The sequence below is a fragment of the Chiloscyllium punctatum genome, chromosome 10, assembly GCF_047496795.1.
Source record: "Chiloscyllium punctatum isolate Juve2018m chromosome 10, sChiPun1.3, whole genome shotgun sequence".
Taxonomy (NCBI): Eukaryota; Metazoa; Chordata; class Chondrichthyes; order Orectolobiformes; family Hemiscylliidae; genus Chiloscyllium; species Chiloscyllium punctatum.
This window is the reverse complement of record NC_092748.1, coordinates 79,571,952-79,589,558: the sequence shown is the minus strand read 5'-3', so window position 1 is coordinate 79,589,558 and position 17,607 is coordinate 79,571,952. Positions and strand designations below refer to the sequence as shown.

Sequence of the window (17,607 nt, the reverse complement as noted above, 5' to 3'; positions counted from 1 at the left end):
CTGTATCAATCAAGATCCCCTGGTTATGGATAACTGAACTTCAGGCAGTTTCCTACTGGAAACAGACTTAGCTCCCGTTGTCCATTTTTATGATGAAAGTCCAATGCAAAAGAAAGAAAGCATTGCTCAAGATTAATTTGCATTTATGAATGTTGAAACAGAAGACAAAATTGAGTCCAGACTGATATCCCTTTCCCAAGGTCTAATATTACAATCACACTAAATTCACCTCCTTCTGCTAATATTATTCCCAGTCAAATAATAAATTGAACAACACGACAAGATAGTTGTTTTGTGTAGTAACTAGCATAAGGTCCCATATTTTAAATAGGAGAGAAGCCTTTTTTAAAGTGTTTAGCTAATAATGCAACACAGGAGAAAATAACATAGCTCTACCTTATCAGTTATTCAGAAATGAGGAACTGGTACTGCAGAAATAAGCTGATACTCTATTAAGCTTATTTGAATTAATTACTATACAAAAAATATAAATAGAATCTTCTGTATGCTTTATTTGCATTATGTACAGCTAATCTTATAAATTGGTTTTGAAAATGAATATTTATGTGGAAATTCAATTCTACACATTTCATAATCTTAAATACAGTAATTTGCTTTTAAAATATTTGAAAATGTCTTGCTCTTAGTTATTTTTCATTGTAAGCAAAAATTCCTAAAATATTGTATGATTTAACATTGCAAATACATCGATGCATATTTAATTATTATTGTCATCCATTTTTAACATAGATTTTCAAAAATACAACAAACCTGGTTTGATTTGTCTTTAGACACAGCATATTGACTGCCCTCTAAGGCTGAACTAACAACTCCCATGTATTTCCATGGAGATCAGTTAATTGATATTTTAATGCAGCAAGCTATCTCTATGCACTCACTATTTTAAGGTTTCATTATTTCTCACAAGCAGGCATAATTAAAGAATACACATTGCAGCATGGTGGGTCACTGTATTTATTAAGGCTGCTAATTTGCATGAAGCAGCACTTGCATCTTCACTGACAGATGAGGTTGCTAGGAAGGACCTGACTAATCACTAAGTGGCCTGCTTAATGCTGTTGTTTGATCATAGCTGCTCGCAGGATCATTCTCCCCCTCTTTTTTTCATTTGAAATGGTTCCTTCCAACTGAGGGAGGGAAACTGAATTTGACATTTGATTTTCCTCCAGATGTGCTAATCAGTGGCAGTGAACACTGCAGAAGAGAAGAGCAGAGAGCAGCGAAAGCTTACCTGTCAGATTCTGTCATTTACTGACATGACAGTAAGGTTTTAAATGCTTGCAGCTGAGCTTTGAGGTTTGCCCTTGGCCTTGTCTTTTTGTTCCTAAGTTCCTTGAGAATGTGAATTACAGCACACAGGTGTGCTGGCACCTTGTCACTCGGGCTGCCTAGAGTTGAGTGTTTTGACAGTTTAATTTTTATCCGCCTCTTCACATTTGACGATTCGCTATAGCATTGTCCTGTTTAAGGAGACCTGCAGCAGGTTGGCAGGCTGGGCAGTGAGAACTTCAGGGGCTGCTCCTGCTTTGCTGTTATCTTCAGCTGCAGTTTCCAGGCTTTCAAGAAACAGACCTGTCATGCATCAGCTGCCAAGTTAGGAGCCTAATACTGAACTGCGAGTGAGTAAGTGTGCCCAAAATCTACAATGACAGCCATGAAGGAACAGCCTAACATGGGGAGGGGAAGCCAACAGCAACAGGACCAGGTATTGGTCTCTTAAGACATATTTTTCAGTTGTAGCAGAATAATTTTAAATGTGATAATCCATATAAGCTGATATTTACAGTGAGTCTCTTTATTTACATGTCATATCAGAGTTTGTCATCTTGCATCATAGAAATGTGAAGGTATTTTCTTTAAAAATGAGGATAAGCTAAACTAATTGATTTGTGAGCAATATTACTGTTTTTATGATTTTACTGAGAGTTGAGAATAAACATGTTTACCTATATAAAGTTTCTTAACAGTTTATATCCGAATTGTACCGGGGTAGAGCAAATCACATGCGTAACTCTGAGCTACAGCATGATTTTCTTCTGTGCCTTTTTGAATTGCTTTGTGAGATGAAACTGGTTATTTACGATCTTGACACTGTGCTTTCAGCAACTGTCAGCTGAGGCATAAACTGCAGTAGACAGAGCTACAGTGTGGGAACCTTATTTGCTTGCTTGTCAAGGTTACATAGGGGTATGCCACATATTTTAAAAAAGCTGTTTCTGTGAGCAGGATGCAATGATTCCCTATATCAGTATTTAGCTGTGTTAAACCAGCTAGTGTTTATAAGTATACATTATAAACTCTCTGGTTATTGTGTAACTAGTGAAACCGGAAGGAAGACAGAGTCTCGCTGCTGTAGAAATGCTCTGTATTCATTGTATGTTATGCTGTAATTCATTTCTTGTCATTCAGTTTATCATGGGATTTACCAACACCTGGAAGTGGATTGGTTGAGATTACAGAATGCTTCATCAAAACGTTTTGATTTCTCACGGTGGAAAATGGGAAAACTAACTTCTTTCCACACAAATCTTTTTCATGTCAACATTTAGGCTCCTATAGATTAAAATGGAATGAGACTGATGTGTCACAGTAATTTAATGCTCACAAATATAAAGTTGTTGACATGACTACAGAATTATTCTACATCATTAGCTTCTAAACAATATATTCATTATAAATATGAATTAGATCACAGTTATTCTGTGAAACCATGCGCTTCCCTAAAATGAGAACAAATACCTAGAGATAAATAACATCTTGCACTTCAGGCTTTGATTGAAAAGGTCCCAAAGCAACTTGAAGTTTTACTTATTGTGAAGTGATCCCGAAATGTTACTTAAACACTGTGATATTATTTTGCTGAATATTTCATTTAATTGCATACAGCCTATTAATAAGATGAACATTTGTAGTGTGTTGTACAAAAAGTTAATGTGCTAGAAGGAAAATTGATTCATACTGTTCGAAATGCATCTTCCTGCAACATAAATGCTGACTTTTGCTCATAAAAGGGTTAATAGAGTAATTGAAGCACATCCTATATCTAGGATTATTGAAATAGAAGACAATTAACATTTTGCAGCAGATTAATTAATATGAAAAAAATCCAATATGCAGATCATTGAGAGTAACAAATAGATTCTTAATGTGTTCTTTTAATAATTTGCTCACCACTGGTGTTGACAAATTTCAACCAATACTTCGGTTTTGCCATGTATTTCCAGATGACTCATGATTATATTCCCAATGTGATTGAGACCACTTACTTAAGTATAAAGAGAACATCATGATATTCCACATAATTTGAATAGTAACCCATGTTACTTAAATAAAGAAGAGCTAGCCATCCAATATATTAAGTGAAAAATACATTTTAATATCTTAATGTCCAATTAACTCCAAGGTGTGTGCTTACTCATTCTAGTTTATTCTATACAAAGCTTTATGATATAAATGTCTAACACATTCCAGTTTTACAGACTAAGCCCACTTCTATAAGTTTTATTTGTTTGTCCTTGTTAATTTTCAGTATTTTCAAAATATTCTAATTTTAAAAACTTTTGCACCATTTTGCAATAAATTTTGACAAGATGTTATTGGAAACAGTAACGAATGTGCACTTTTCAAGAGGTGCAGTATGTCTTTTTAATATAAAACTAAATCATCAAGGAGAAATTGAAAACTGTTTACCAAATTAGACTTTTGTAACATTAGTTATGATATGCAAGTAGATGTTTCCATTAAAACATTATTTTCTGTAATAGTTCACACCGGTTAGTCATGAAATGTGATTCGCAGAGTCTGGCATTGGTGTTGCACTGACAAACCCTCACCACTTTACAGTATTTGCTTTCTTGGATGAAGGTTAAGTTTGTTGCAACATCAGGAAAGCTGTTAGATAATTCTTAACACTTTTATTTCTAAAAGTGCACCAAGTAATAAATCGAGGTTCTTACAGAATTTCATGGTAATTCAGAATTAATTTTCTCTAAGTTAATATAATGCTCATGATTTATTTCTAGACAAGTATTTTTCTTGTTGACTTCACTTCATAACAGTGGTCATTGACTTAGATTTAGCTAGGTGGTGTGCTTTGCTTGAGGTAGAGCTGGTGAACGAAGCAAATACTGACAATAATACCACTGTTGCAATTTGTTAGATATATTAGAAGCTTAAATAGTACTTCCTCCTTTCCCTGGTTCTTCCCTGGTGCACATTATCTTTGCTCTGGGAGTTTTATTGCATTTTTCAGGTTTGATGGTACCTTGACTGTTGCATGTTCAGTTAATAATTCAGTTAGGTATATTTTCAAAAATGAGAAGTTCTGTTCCTTCCTCCACAACATTTTATAATAACAATGGGCTTAGGAAATGCTGTTAATGTAAGCTGAAGAAAGTATAATATAGTACAGAGTAAGTTTCAGTAAAGGATGAGTTAAAATAATCCAATTAGTTTTCAGTTCTGTGTTACATAGTGTTTGATTCACTGACTCTCTAGCAATACACCTAAGTGTGTGAATATTATTGCATTAAGGATTTGAAGTGATTCGGTAATCCTAAAGAGAAGCTTAGTATTTTCAGTTATTTCCTTCTGTATGCCCAGCACTATTCTTCAGCTTTTACTGTTTTTTCTCCAAGTTTTTTTGGATGTCTGCACTGCAGTGCTAGCTATAAACTATGATAGGGTTGTGCAGTATTGCACAGAGAGCTCAGTAAACTGAACTAGACGTTATACCAAGGATATCGAAGACAAACCATGGCATTGCAAATGTAGAATAATATACTGCATCTAGGGATTTGGCGAATAAAGGATTAGATGGCACAATCTCTGCGCAGTAATTAAATAGGTTATATGATATTTAGTTATTAAAGCAGCTACAATGGGATTTTAAAATATTAATGTCTGCAGCTCATGATCTTTTGAGGGCAAATCCTGTAAAATGATTTATTCTGAAGTTGTTGAAAGCTATCCTGCCCCACAGTGGTCATGTTTAAATAACATTGAGCCAATAGTTGCCCATTAGTATTTATTTGATAAGCATTTCTGGACAAATCATTACCACTTCAACGATTGTTCCTTTGAAATGTTAGTATCTAGCAGCTTTGCATTCAAATTATTTACTTTGTTTGGCTTAGTCACTCTATCAGATATAAAGATGCACAGTATAGAATTAGTTACAAATTTCTCCATCTAATTTATGATAGACTTCCCTATACAAATTATTAAATTATTATTGCTTTAAATAATTTCTTCAAAAGCTAGATTGCTAAAGATAAAGCAGTTTTGAGATGAAGACAAACAGTGTATTAAAGTCTTTCCAAAGTCTACTAGAGCATACGCTGTGCACAGTGTAAGATACTCCTTTAGGTTATTTTGCATTCAGAGCAAAATGGGGTGAGGGTTATGTCTGAAATTAGGATGTATGCAAAATCGTGGCATGTCCTCTATACAAGAAGTGGCAGCAGAGAGCTCCAGTCTGTGCTTGCTTTTACCACAAAAACTAATATGCACATAAGAGTGGACGTGAAATTCATTCTGCCGAAGGCAAGATAGAATTTTTATTAAGTTGTGCTCATATTGTCTGCTCATATTGTCTGCCAATTGGAATTCCAACAAGAATATAAGCAAGTTCTTTTTTTATTATAAAAACGTTTTTAACAATGCAAATGAGGCACAGTGTTGCATTTCTTCAATGCAGCAGGACGTGAACCTACTGTGCAAAGTTCACCTTCTGAATTATTTGCCTCTCAGATATTATTATTCATTCGTCATTGCTGAATCAAATGCCATTATTTTTGATGGTATTGGATAAAGTTTTCAAGCTTAGGTCTCATCACTGGGATGTTAATCAACATATGATTTATACTAACATTAAAGGCTGCACAGCTTGGTGCTGTTTTATTGTTCTTGTCATATTGCCTACTGGAGCAATTCATTTTTAATCTTTAAAATCCCTTCTCCTGAAAAAGGGAAAAGATTGCCAGAGGTTCGAATGTGCTGATCATTCGTATTTCCAGTGTTCTATTACATGCCATGAGACTACTGAAACAGAAGGGATTTAAAACAGATTTCAAAGGATTTCATCAAGGTTAAAATAAAAAGATGTCTTGGTACTACTTATAGTTCTGGCTTAGTATAATGAATGTAATAAAGTAGGTGAACTAATCAATAGTACTTTTTGATCTCCCATCTTGTTATTACCTCTGGTCCATTTTAATAATGCCATACAATTTAACCGAATTACAGTTCCATGATGACCAAGCAGTACTCTGCCCCAGCTGTTTGACTTGCCAGGCAGGTTGAAGTATTAACATACGGTTATTTATAGATCAAGTTACTATTCAATTCCTTTCTATTGATGACTGTCTTTCTTCTATTAAATTCAGTCAGTCATTGAAGCCGATAAAATTAAGCAGGATGTACATCTTTTAAAATGAAAATTGCTAAAATGACATAGTGAAAATTGAACCAAGTTAAAATAATAAGGAAGTCAAATAATATGGAAATAAACTTATTTGAAAGAAATTAAGTTAAAGAAATGAGACATATGGCATCGTAGAACCGTTTATCTATATGATCTGATTAAAGGAGCATTTTCTTTCTGGTGCTGCATACTCATTTGGGACACACAAATATTTTGCAAATCAGCGATGCTAGGTTTTTGTCTGAGGTCTATGTTCTGCAGTGTATGCAAGATCATAAGGGATTTGTGACAATTCTGCACTAAAGCAGAGCTGTACCAAATTCTGTTATCCTTTACTCCCCCTTGAGATCATCTTGTGTCTTAATTTGGAGATAATCCATTACAATTGCTTCAGTCTGTCATAAGGCATTGTCAAATGTGAATACAATTGCATATTAATGAATTACCAACCAAAACCACTTTTAATAGATATTTAGTGGGAACCCCTTGTGGTCCAGTAATGTTTCTTAGGGACATCATTTTGTCAGATTTGATCTTACACAGTCAGTAATTGCAGATTCTGAAGTTAAGAGCCAGGCAAAAGTTTTGAGTACCTTTCACTGATGAAGCGAACTACAGCTACCACATAATGTACATCTTCCGCAAATGAATAATTTACACGAATATAACTCATAGAAAGTCATCATTGTCTTTGCTGGCACAGTAAACTTTAAATAGAATCTGAAAATACTCAGGTCAGATATTATCTGCGCAGGCAGAAACAGAGTTTATATGTCAGCTTGATGTTAACTCACTCACTTACATAGAGTTAAAATCAGGATGATTTTGACGTTTCAGGTTGATGACCATTTATGAAAACAAAAAAACTTGGCATGATTTTAAGATTTTGAGTTTAATCATAGTAATTTAATGATCAGAGGTCTCCAAGTGTTCACACATTCAGCACCATTGTCACAGGATTGTTGCTTGAATCCAATTTTTTTCATCTTACATTGTGCTTGTGACCTTTCTGTCTGGCTTTCAGATATTGCCAATGGGAAAAATGGACTAGTTATTATCACTCCTGAGCAGAAGATGTTAAAAGTGGTTCTTTCTGATGCTGTACTTTGTCTACCCCATGTACCAGAAATGTTAACAACAGACAATTATGAATGATATAGTTCTGAAGCGAATTATTATGGAACAGTGAAATAGTTCACGGACAATTATAGCACTGGTTAGCCTTAGTGTTTGAATTTAACTTCTGAGTTGTTTCATGCTTCAAGTGTCACACCTAGCAAATGAAAGAAGTCTAAATTTTAAATAAGATAAAACCAATGAAAACACATGGCCATATCCAAAAGGAATATTTGCAATTACATTAAGACTTGCACAACAATTGAATGTCCCAAAGCACTTTACAGCTAATGAATTATTTTTGAACTGTTGTAATTTTAAAAAGTGTGTTGTGCAAAAGCAAGCTACTATAAATAGCATGGCAATATTGATTAGATAATCTGTGATGTTGATTGAGGGATAATATAGGCTAAAACACTTTGAAGTAATACATGAAGTAAACTTTAAATAGTTTTTAGGGATCATTTATGACCACCTGAGAGTACAGATGCACCTCAGTTTAGAGTTAAATGAAATATGTTACCCTAAACACACAACAATCTTACAAAACTGTGGTATATTGTCAACCCTGATTTTTCTGCTTAAATCTTGAAGTGGGACTTGACAGCAAAACTTTGACTTTGAGATGACAGTGCTACCAATTGAACTGAGTATTTAATGAATGTGAGATCTCTTATTAGAGAACATACCTTGTTCATAATTATTGCAGCATCAAACATGAGTATTAAATTCTCATATGAATGTGAAGTTGTTTTGAGCTGAACTGTGATTTGGCAACTTGGTATTAACCAAAGACACTCAAAGGAGGTTGGACAGCTCCAGGCACATGCAGTGCCATTTGAGTGTTTCCTTTGTCTGGTAAGTTAAGTTGCTTTGTACTTTTTCAGTCCAATGTGGTTGAAATCATTCATGATAATTGTGTCCTTAAAAATTTTATTTTTATTATGACTTTTTATGCACAGTTGTTATCATTAATGCAAAAGTAATATTTTTCTTCCTTTTGCGATTTTCCATCCATTCAAACAGCTGAAGTCCTGTGTATCCAGATGCATGGTGGGTAACTTCCAACTTTGGTGTTGGTTTCCTGCACTTTGTGAGAGTTATTGTTCCTTTAAAATCAACAGAGGTTAAAATCAGCCTGGACGTTTGACTGGTTGCCAATTTTGAGGTCTTGCTGAAATTAAGTTACTCTCGGTATTTTTTTTAGCAGCTGTAGCAAAAAAAGGTTTCATTGCTTTTCATTTCTCAAAAACAATTTTGTTGCTCCTCTGTAAAAGGCATTAATTTATTGTAATAATTTCAAATATCCATAACTACTGTACTCTGAAACTTTCTATATTCATTGGGTAACTGGGTAGATTTTGTACTGGCCCTATTTTCAGGCTCAGACTCAATATTGTACAACTAACGTCTATCCAAACTGAGGAGAACAGAGGATTAATGGAAATTGTTTTTCAGGCCTTGTCAGCATATAAGATACCAACCATGATTGGTTGAGTAACAGGCATGCCTGAAAAAAACAGATCAGTCTTAGGTGCTTAATTTGATGACAGAGTTTCAATAACTAAGTCCAAAGTTGGGAGAGTTGAAGAGCAAATTATGGTTTGAGGTGGTCATGATGGCATGATTGCACTTTTGTGTCCAGAGAGCATTCCTGTTCTTACAGCTCCACAGGATTTCACCATTTAAAAAAAAACAACTGCCTTACATTGGAAACCATCAAGCAATACTAATAAATATTAAGAAAAGGATTCATTCAAGATCCCTGCCACAGGTGATAGACCCCTAATTTACATTATTTAAACATTTGGAAGGCCCGACTCCTGTTTCAAGCATCCAATGGGGATGTTGAACAAAATTGCTTACGTAGCTGTCCGAATAAAGAGGGAAGGCTGTACCAATGCTAAATTTGTATGCTGGAAATACACAATGCATACCAAATTCTATCTCATTAAGTTTGGTTCTTGATACAGTGCAGCACTTTAGTGGTGAGGGGGAGGAATAGCAAATACTGCTAATGTACCTCTAAGGTAATGGCAGTGGCTGTTGAATATTTAAGCTTATATCAATAAAACTTATCATATTACAAATGACTCTTCTCCCATCCACACCCCTCTTGTTACCAAGTGGCCCCGTTGAATAGACTTTTTGGAACATGCTGTTACTTTAATTTCCTGATAGTGCTGTTTATTCCAGTTGCTGAGATAAAAACCGGAAAACAAAAATTGACTGTTTAGATGGTAAATGCCTATTATATTTTGAAAAATGAGTTGCTATAGTAATATAGCAAGAATTATGTGTGTCGAATCTTAAGTCAATAATGGGAGTAAGCACAGCAACTATCTGCCTACTACTTAGATAATGGAAAGGCCTTTACTAAGATAAAAGGAGAACATTCAGTTTGGTTTTTTTCCCACTTAATAAAGTAAACTAAAAATAAAGCTTAAAAAAACATACAACACCAGGTTATCGTCCTCCAGGTTTATTTGGAAGCATTAGCTAAAGAAGCAGTGCTTCCAAATAAACCTGTTGACCTATAACTTAGTGCTGTGTGATTTTTGTCCACCCCAGTCTAACACTGACACCTCCAAATCATCCCTGAACAGGTTGATTGGAAAATGTCAATAACAAGTGAACATTTTAATAGAAGAAATAGGAATAAGAAACCATAAGCTCATGATTCCTGCTCTACTATCCATTAAAACCATGGTGAGTCAGAGTGTGGCCTTAACTCCACTTTCCTATCTATCACCCCCACCCCCTGCAACCCCCCCAAATAAATCTTGACTTAACAACCTAATTAAGTCTAATCATGAATCTGTCTAACTCAATTTGGATTTATTCACATGCACAGTGACTAATACTTGCTGGGATGTGGGAAAGTTTCCAAAGACAAGGAACCCATGGAGCAGGAATTCCTCCTCCTCTCTATATTTAAAAGTGAAATAAAAGCTAGAAGAACTGCGGATGCTATAAATCAAAAACAAAAACAGAAGTTGCTGGAAAAACTCAGCAGGTCTGGCAGCATCTGTGGAGAGAAATCAGAGTTGACATTTTGGGTTGAATGACACTTCCCCAGAATGTTAAGGACAAAGATACTAGAGCTAACAGTTTAAAGTGCAAGTGAACATATATTTACAAGAGTGTAAGTTTACTTGCAATGGGCCATCTGTATGCCCTCAGTAATATGTTTTCTTGCATTCCCTCTGTCTACGTCTAAGTGCGGTTCTGACTTTTTTGCAGCTGCTCTGTTGTCCCTGGGAATCGTGAGGCCTAGAGAGTTTCCTGAGAGTTTCCTGCCGCAATGCAGGCACATGCTTCTTGGCTGCAACTTCTGCAGACTTTGGCATCACATGCAATGGGGAGGTGGAGATGTTGAGGATGTCTTGATTTCCTTACAGGAAAACTCTGAGAGTCCTATGGATGTCTGCTGTCGCTCTGAGAGGAAGGGGCATTGGGAGTGAGGTCAAGGTCCTTTGTCCCCCTCTCGCCTTGCTGTTGCTGCAGAGCATCTATGGCTTGAGTGAAAGAGAGCTGATTTAGGCACTTATCTGACAGACGCTGAGCATGCTGGACCTGAGTCTCCATGGTGGCTGCTAACCTGTCCATGGAGACAGTACATAGACATTGTTGCTGGGACTGGAGGATTTGAGTTATATGGGTAGGCTGGGACTTTCTTCCTTGGAGACTTGAAGGATAAAGGGTGACCTTATAAAGGTTTTTAAAAAATCATGAGGAATATGGATAAGGTGAATAACTTTGGACTCCAGTAATCTTGAAAAGGCTTTGGCTAGAGGGTATATGTTTAAGATAGGAGGAGAAAGAATTAAGAGGGTCCTGAGGGGCAACTTTTTCACACAGGGTGGTGCGTATATGGAATGAGCTGCCAGAGGAAGTGGTCGAGGCTGGTACAATTACAACACATAAAAGGCACTTGGACAGGTACGTGAATACAAACTGTTTCAATGAATATGGCCCAGATATAGGCAAATGGGACTAGTTCAGTTTAGGATACTTGGTCAGCACGGAAAATTTGGACCAAAGGTTCTGTTTCCACGTTGTATGACTCTATGACATGTTGATGTTAACACTGCATGATAACATTAGTGGACTCCTCCATCATTTGATCCAGTTAACTGACTGGCTCTGACAAACCTGCCTGCTTGTCTTATATCAGTTTGTGCATTTTGGCGAAGTCATTAATGGCCACGACTATGAGATTGTCTCATGACTTGGGCTGAGCAGGAACCTGATCTATAGTAAGACCTTGAGTGCTAGAGACTAAGGGCATTTGTTCCTTGACCAGCTGCAGAGATGTTGCTCCCCAGATTGTGTTCCCAAGTCTAATCTAGATAGGGTAGGCACTGAGGATCAAGTGTTTAAGTTGGTAGAGGGTAGAGGCAAAAGTCTTGGTAGTGCATCGTCTACATCACTTCCTCCTCTGAAATGGAATTGGAGTTGAGGTTTGGTGGTGCTGACCCCTGGCAGTGATTCACTGGGTCTCAATAGTGCCTGCATTAGAGAGAACAAGGCATCAGTTGTATAAAGAAGATAAAAGCTTGTGCATGTTAAGAATCAGCACTGGTATTAATAGGAGAGCTGTGCAGTGCAGCACAATGAAGCTGACTGGGGTTGCTTACCCATGATGGTCTCCACACCCCCATATGTGTGATTGTACCATTCTCTGGCTAAATCAAGCAATTTCTCCCCATAGGGAATAAGGGACCTGATGTCCACCTCCCTCCCACCAGTCTTCACCCTCTCAGTCCAGTTATAAACATTTGCAGTGAAACAAAGGAAGTTGATAGAGCAAGTAGTGGTGATCCAAGGTTAGGAGAGATGGTGAGGTGGCCCACTGTATGAGTCGGAAACACCAGCCAGGAAGGATCGATAGTTTGGGAGGATGAGGTGTGTGAAAGCCATTGAATGAACACCTGAATGCAATAGTGAGAAGTTCATGAACTTTGGTGAGAGATGTTGTGCAATGACAGAGTGAGAGTGAGTGGTGACCACTTGAGTGTGAGGGAGCAGAGAAAAAATGCTTTCAATTACAAATACAGAAGATATAAAGTCATTAAACTTCTTTCTGCACTGCTGTGCATTTCATTTACCTGGGAAACTGCATTGATCCAGATAGCTATCTCTGAATAGGCTTGCTGATTCCATTTGCATGACTTTCTTTGGTGGTCACCTGGAAAAATGATAGCCTTCATTTTCACTACTAGCTCTTCCAGGGCTTTTTAATGGGGTTTCTGGGCTACTTCTTTCATGGCGATGGTGCAGGACCACTGTGTAGGACATTTCCAGGCTTGCAGCATCTGAAGTGGTAGGCAACTGTGGTTTAGGTGTGATGCTGACAAACTCAGAAACAGCGGAGGCCATTCGGTCCTTCGAGTCTACTTTGCCATTCATCACAATTATGGCTGATCATCCGACTTGGCCTAATCTTGCTTTCTTCCCATAACCTTTGATCCCATTAGCCCCAAGTGCTATATCTCACTGCCTCTTGAATACATTCAATGTTATGGCACCAACTACTTCCTGTGGTAATGAATTCCTCAGGCTCACCACTCTTTGGGTGAAGAAATGTGTCCTCATCTCTGTCCTAAATGGTCTACCCTGAATCCTCAGACTGTGACCACTAGTTCTGGCCACACCTACCATCAGGAACATCCTCCGAGCATCTACCCTATCTAATCCTCTTAGAATTTTATAAGTCTCTGAGCACCGCCCTCATTTCGTCTGAACTCCAGCGAAAACAATCTCAACCTAATCCTTCAAATGTCAGTCCCACCATCCCTGGAATCAGCCTGGTGAACCTATCATAATGTCCGAGCAGCAAGAACTTCTACCTCTCCTGCTAGCCAATTCCATGAGTCTGGCTCCAAAGGGACCACTTTAATGACCGAGGATCAGAGGATTATGTGAGAAAAGTTAACATAGGCCATTGGAGGACTGACTGCCATGAATTTCCCCTGAACAAAGCACTTTTGCAAAAAAAAGGGATCATTCTGACCTTCATGGGATTTATTCTTCCGAATCTCAGTGAGTATTGGACCAGTCTGCTCAACATTTCCTCATGAGACAAACCACCCGAACCACAGAATTAACTTAATCAACCTTCTTTGAAATGCTTCAAGTGGAATATGCTGCTCTTTCAAATAAGGGAACCAAAGCTTCATACAGAATTTCTGAATGTCTCAGTAATATCCTAATGTTCCCAACAGGGCTTCCCCACATTCAGATTTCATTCCATTTGCAGTTAAGGCTAGCATTCTTTTTGCCTTCCTAATTCCTTACTGTCCAAATTCACCTGAACGCCCACCAATGTCATTTATTGTATCCGTTGCTCCCAATGCGGTTGGGGAGACTGAACATCTCTGGGACACCCACGCCAATCAACCCCACCATCCCGTGACCCAACATTTCAACTCCCCCACCCACTCTGCCGAGGATATGCAAGTCCTGGGCCGCCGCCACCACCACTCCTTCACCACCCGACACCTGAAACGCCTTGGAACACTTCAATCCCAGGGCATCAATGTGGACTTCACCAGTTTTCTCATTTCCCCTCCCCCCACCTTACCTCAGTTCCAACCTTCCAGCTCAGCACTGTCCTCATGACCTGTCCTACCTGCCAATCTCCCTTCCCATCTATCTGCTCCACCCTCCCCTCCATCCCCACCCCCATTCACCAATTGTACTCTTTGCTACCTTCCCACAACCTCCTCTCTGACCTATCACCTCCATCTCCATCCTCATTCACCTATTGTAATCTTTGCTACCTTCCTCACCCCCCCCCCCTCCCCATTTATCTCTCCACCCTGGAGGCTTTCAGCCTGTATTCCTGATGAAGGGCTTTTGCCCAAAATGTCGATTTCCCTGCTCCTCGGATGCTGCCTGACCTACTGTGCTTTTCCAGTACCACTCTGATCTAAACTCTCTGGTTTCCAGCATCTGCAGTCCTCATTTTTGCCTAATTCCTTACTGTACCTGCCGCACTTAGTGGTTGAGTAATCATTCACTTATCTAGGATTAATTAACTCTGTGTGTTCATTTATTCAAAACAATAAAATGCATTGCAAGTTATAAAGCAAGCATTTCAGCAAACAATTGATTAGTGTGTGCAGCTTGATAAAGTAAAACAAACTAAGTGCCAGGCAGAGGCACACAACATACACACATTACAATTGGAGTCTATAACCGTGAACTCTCTTAAAAACATTGGACACACAGAGCATATATATGCCAATGTTTTATAATTCATGTACAAGGACAGCAAGATTCGTTTGTACTGCAGAATTGTCTAATTGTCCGTTTGAATAATACTCAGCTTCTCTCTTCTTCTGACCAAAGTGGATAAACAAACATTATAGCTTCCAAATTTTTAAATGTTCCTTTACAGACCTTTGACTCCCCCCTCCACCATCCCTTGTAACTTATTCTCTAGCCTACCTTTGCAATAACTGTCATTTCAGCTAATTTGCTAGGACAGATTGTGAATGCATGAGGCTACAGCACAGATCCTTTTGTATGTCACTAGCTACAGTTTGTCAATCTGAAAATGATCTATTTACGATAGCAGGTTACCAATTACTTAGTTAATTCTCTATCCATTTTACCACAGCTTGTGGGGTTACCTTTTCTGTCGCATTATACTGAAAACTTTCGGAAATCCAAATGCATAGCATCTTTGAATCTCCTTTATCTACCTTACTTGGTACATTCTCAATGAGTTGTAATAAAATTAACAAAAATGATTTCCCTTTCACAAACCCATGCTGACTGTGCTGGATTTTTATGATATTTTAAATGTCCTGATAAGATTTGCAATATTTTTCCAGTGACAGTTGTTAGATTAACTGGGTTATAGTTTCTCGTAGGATCTTCCTGTTCTAAGGAAGGGTCACTAAACCTGAAACATTAACTCTGATTTCTTTTCACAGACACCATTAAACCTGCTGAGCTTTTCCAGCAATTTGTTTTTGTTTCTGATTCAGAGCATCTGCAGTTCTTTCAGTTTTTATAATTTCCTGTATTCGGTATGCTTCCTTTGCTTTAATAGAGATGTTATATTTGCTGTTTTCCAATCTGCTGGGACCTTTTCAAAATTGAGAGAATTTTGGATGATTACAATTGATTATCTCCAAGGCTGCTGCTTTTCAGACTCTGGGGAACTTGTCAGTCTTCAGACTGATTAGGATTTCAATCACTGCTTCTCTAGTGATTGTTATTGCTTTAGTTTCTTCTTTTTTTACCTTGACTTACTACAATTAGGTTAGAATCCCTACAGTGTGGAAACAGGCCATCTGGCCCAACAAGTCCACACCAACCCTCTGAAGAGTAACCCACCTTGACCCATTTTTGTCTGATTAATGCACCGAACACTATGGGCAATTTAGCATGGCCAATTCACCTGACCTGCACATCTTTGGATTGTGGGAGGAAACTCGCACAGACATGGGGAGAATATGCAAATTCCACACAGACAGTCACTCGAGGCTGGAATCGCTCACTGTGAGGCAAAAGTGCTAACCTCTGAGCCACCGTGCCGACTAACTTGGGGTACTTTGTGTCATCTACTGTGAAGAGAAATATAAAATGACGCACTTGTTTAAAGTCTGTCATTTCCATGTTTTCCATTGAGTTTAAGGAACCTACATTTACTTACTTTCATTTAATATAGTTGTAGAAGTGTTTACTTTCTGCCGTTATATTTTTTTAATAGTCTCCTCGCATACTTCAGTTTCTCTGTCTCCTATTTATTGATCATTCTTTCCTAGTGTCTAAAATTTTCCCAGTCTTTTGGCCTACTGCTAACCTTTTGTAGCACAATATATTGTTTTCTTTCACAAACAGCAACAGAAATTGCTGGACAAGCTCAACAGATCTGGCAGCATCTGTGAAGAGAAACCGGAGTGAACATTTTGGGTCCAGTGCCTGTTCTTCGAAACTAATCGTAGCTAGTTGATTTTTATTCACAAGATATGGTGAGGGAAAGGGTGAAGGAGTAAATGATAGGTGGAGGTAGATCTCAAAGAGAGAGAAGTCAAAAAGTGTAGTGCTGGAAAAGCACAGCAGGTCAGGCAACATCCAAGGAGCAGGAGAATCGATGTTTTTGGACATAAGCCCATTCTCCTGCTCCTTAGATGCTACCCGACCTGCTATGCTTTTCCAGCAACACACATTTCGACTCTGATCTCCAGCATCTGCAGTCCTCACTTTCTCCCAAAGAGAGAGAAGGACAGTCGGACAGACAAAGTAACGGATCAAGATTAGCCTGGGATAATAAGTGGCTCCTAATGTGGACAATTAGTGGTTAAGAATGTGTTGCGTATTATAGCAGACCATGTGATAATAAGGTCTGTTGTGTGAGGGTTGGGGTAATGACATAGGAGAAGGTTTCTCAGGCCCTAAAATTGTCAAACTCGATACTGAATCTAGAAGGTTGCAGAGTTCCCGATAGGAAAATGAGGTGCTGTTCTTCCAGTTTGCACTGAGCTTCTCTGGAGCACTGCAGCAAGCCTGAGAGTGTGATGTTGGCCAGGGAACAAGGTGGCATGTTGAAGTGGTAGGCAACTTGAAGGTCCGTCTCTTTTTTTTATGCGGATAGAATGTAGGTGTTCTGCAAAGTGATTATCCAGTTTATGCTTCATTTCCCCCATGTAGAGGAGACCTCAATCTAGTTTACTGCATTCACTGTTCACAATGTGGTCGCCTTTACATTGGGGGATAAAATTCACCTGAAACGTTAAATCTCATTTCTCTTCACAGATGCTGCCAGACTTGCTGACATTTTCCAGAAATTTCTGTTTTTGTTTCTGATTTGTGCATCTGCAGTTCTTTTGGTTTTTATTATTTCTTTCAATTTGATACTATCCTTCATTTCCTTAGCTCATCATAGGTGGTTCAAATGTCTTGGAGAGGATTTCTTTCTCAATGAAATGTACCCTTTGTGAGAGTAATAAAATGACTCCTTAAATTTTGCTACACCTTCTCTGTGGCCTTGCCTATTGACATATGTTCTCAGTTAGGTTTTAGCCTTT

The 17,607-nt window shown here is 38.1% G+C and overlaps 1 protein-coding gene across 4 annotated transcripts in view; it reads left to right on the top strand.

The window, feature by feature from the left end:
- The window catches only part of LOC140482332 (inactive dipeptidyl peptidase 10-like), a 1,704,473-nt gene that overhangs the window by 773,329 nt on the left and 913,537 nt on the right, over positions 1–17,607 (top strand). For 2 of the 4 annotated variants that reach the window (XM_072579624.1, XM_072579622.1), the window contains exon 1: positions 1,188–1,726. The exons of the other annotated variants lie outside the window; for them this stretch is intronic. In XM_072579624.1, coding sequence (XP_072435725.1) covers positions 1,667–1,726 — 60 coding nt within the window. In that variant the 5' untranslated portion in view covers positions 1,188–1,666. Of the gene's footprint in view, positions 1–1,187; positions 1,727–17,607 lie in introns of those variants that run through there. 4 annotated transcript variants of the gene reach the window in all.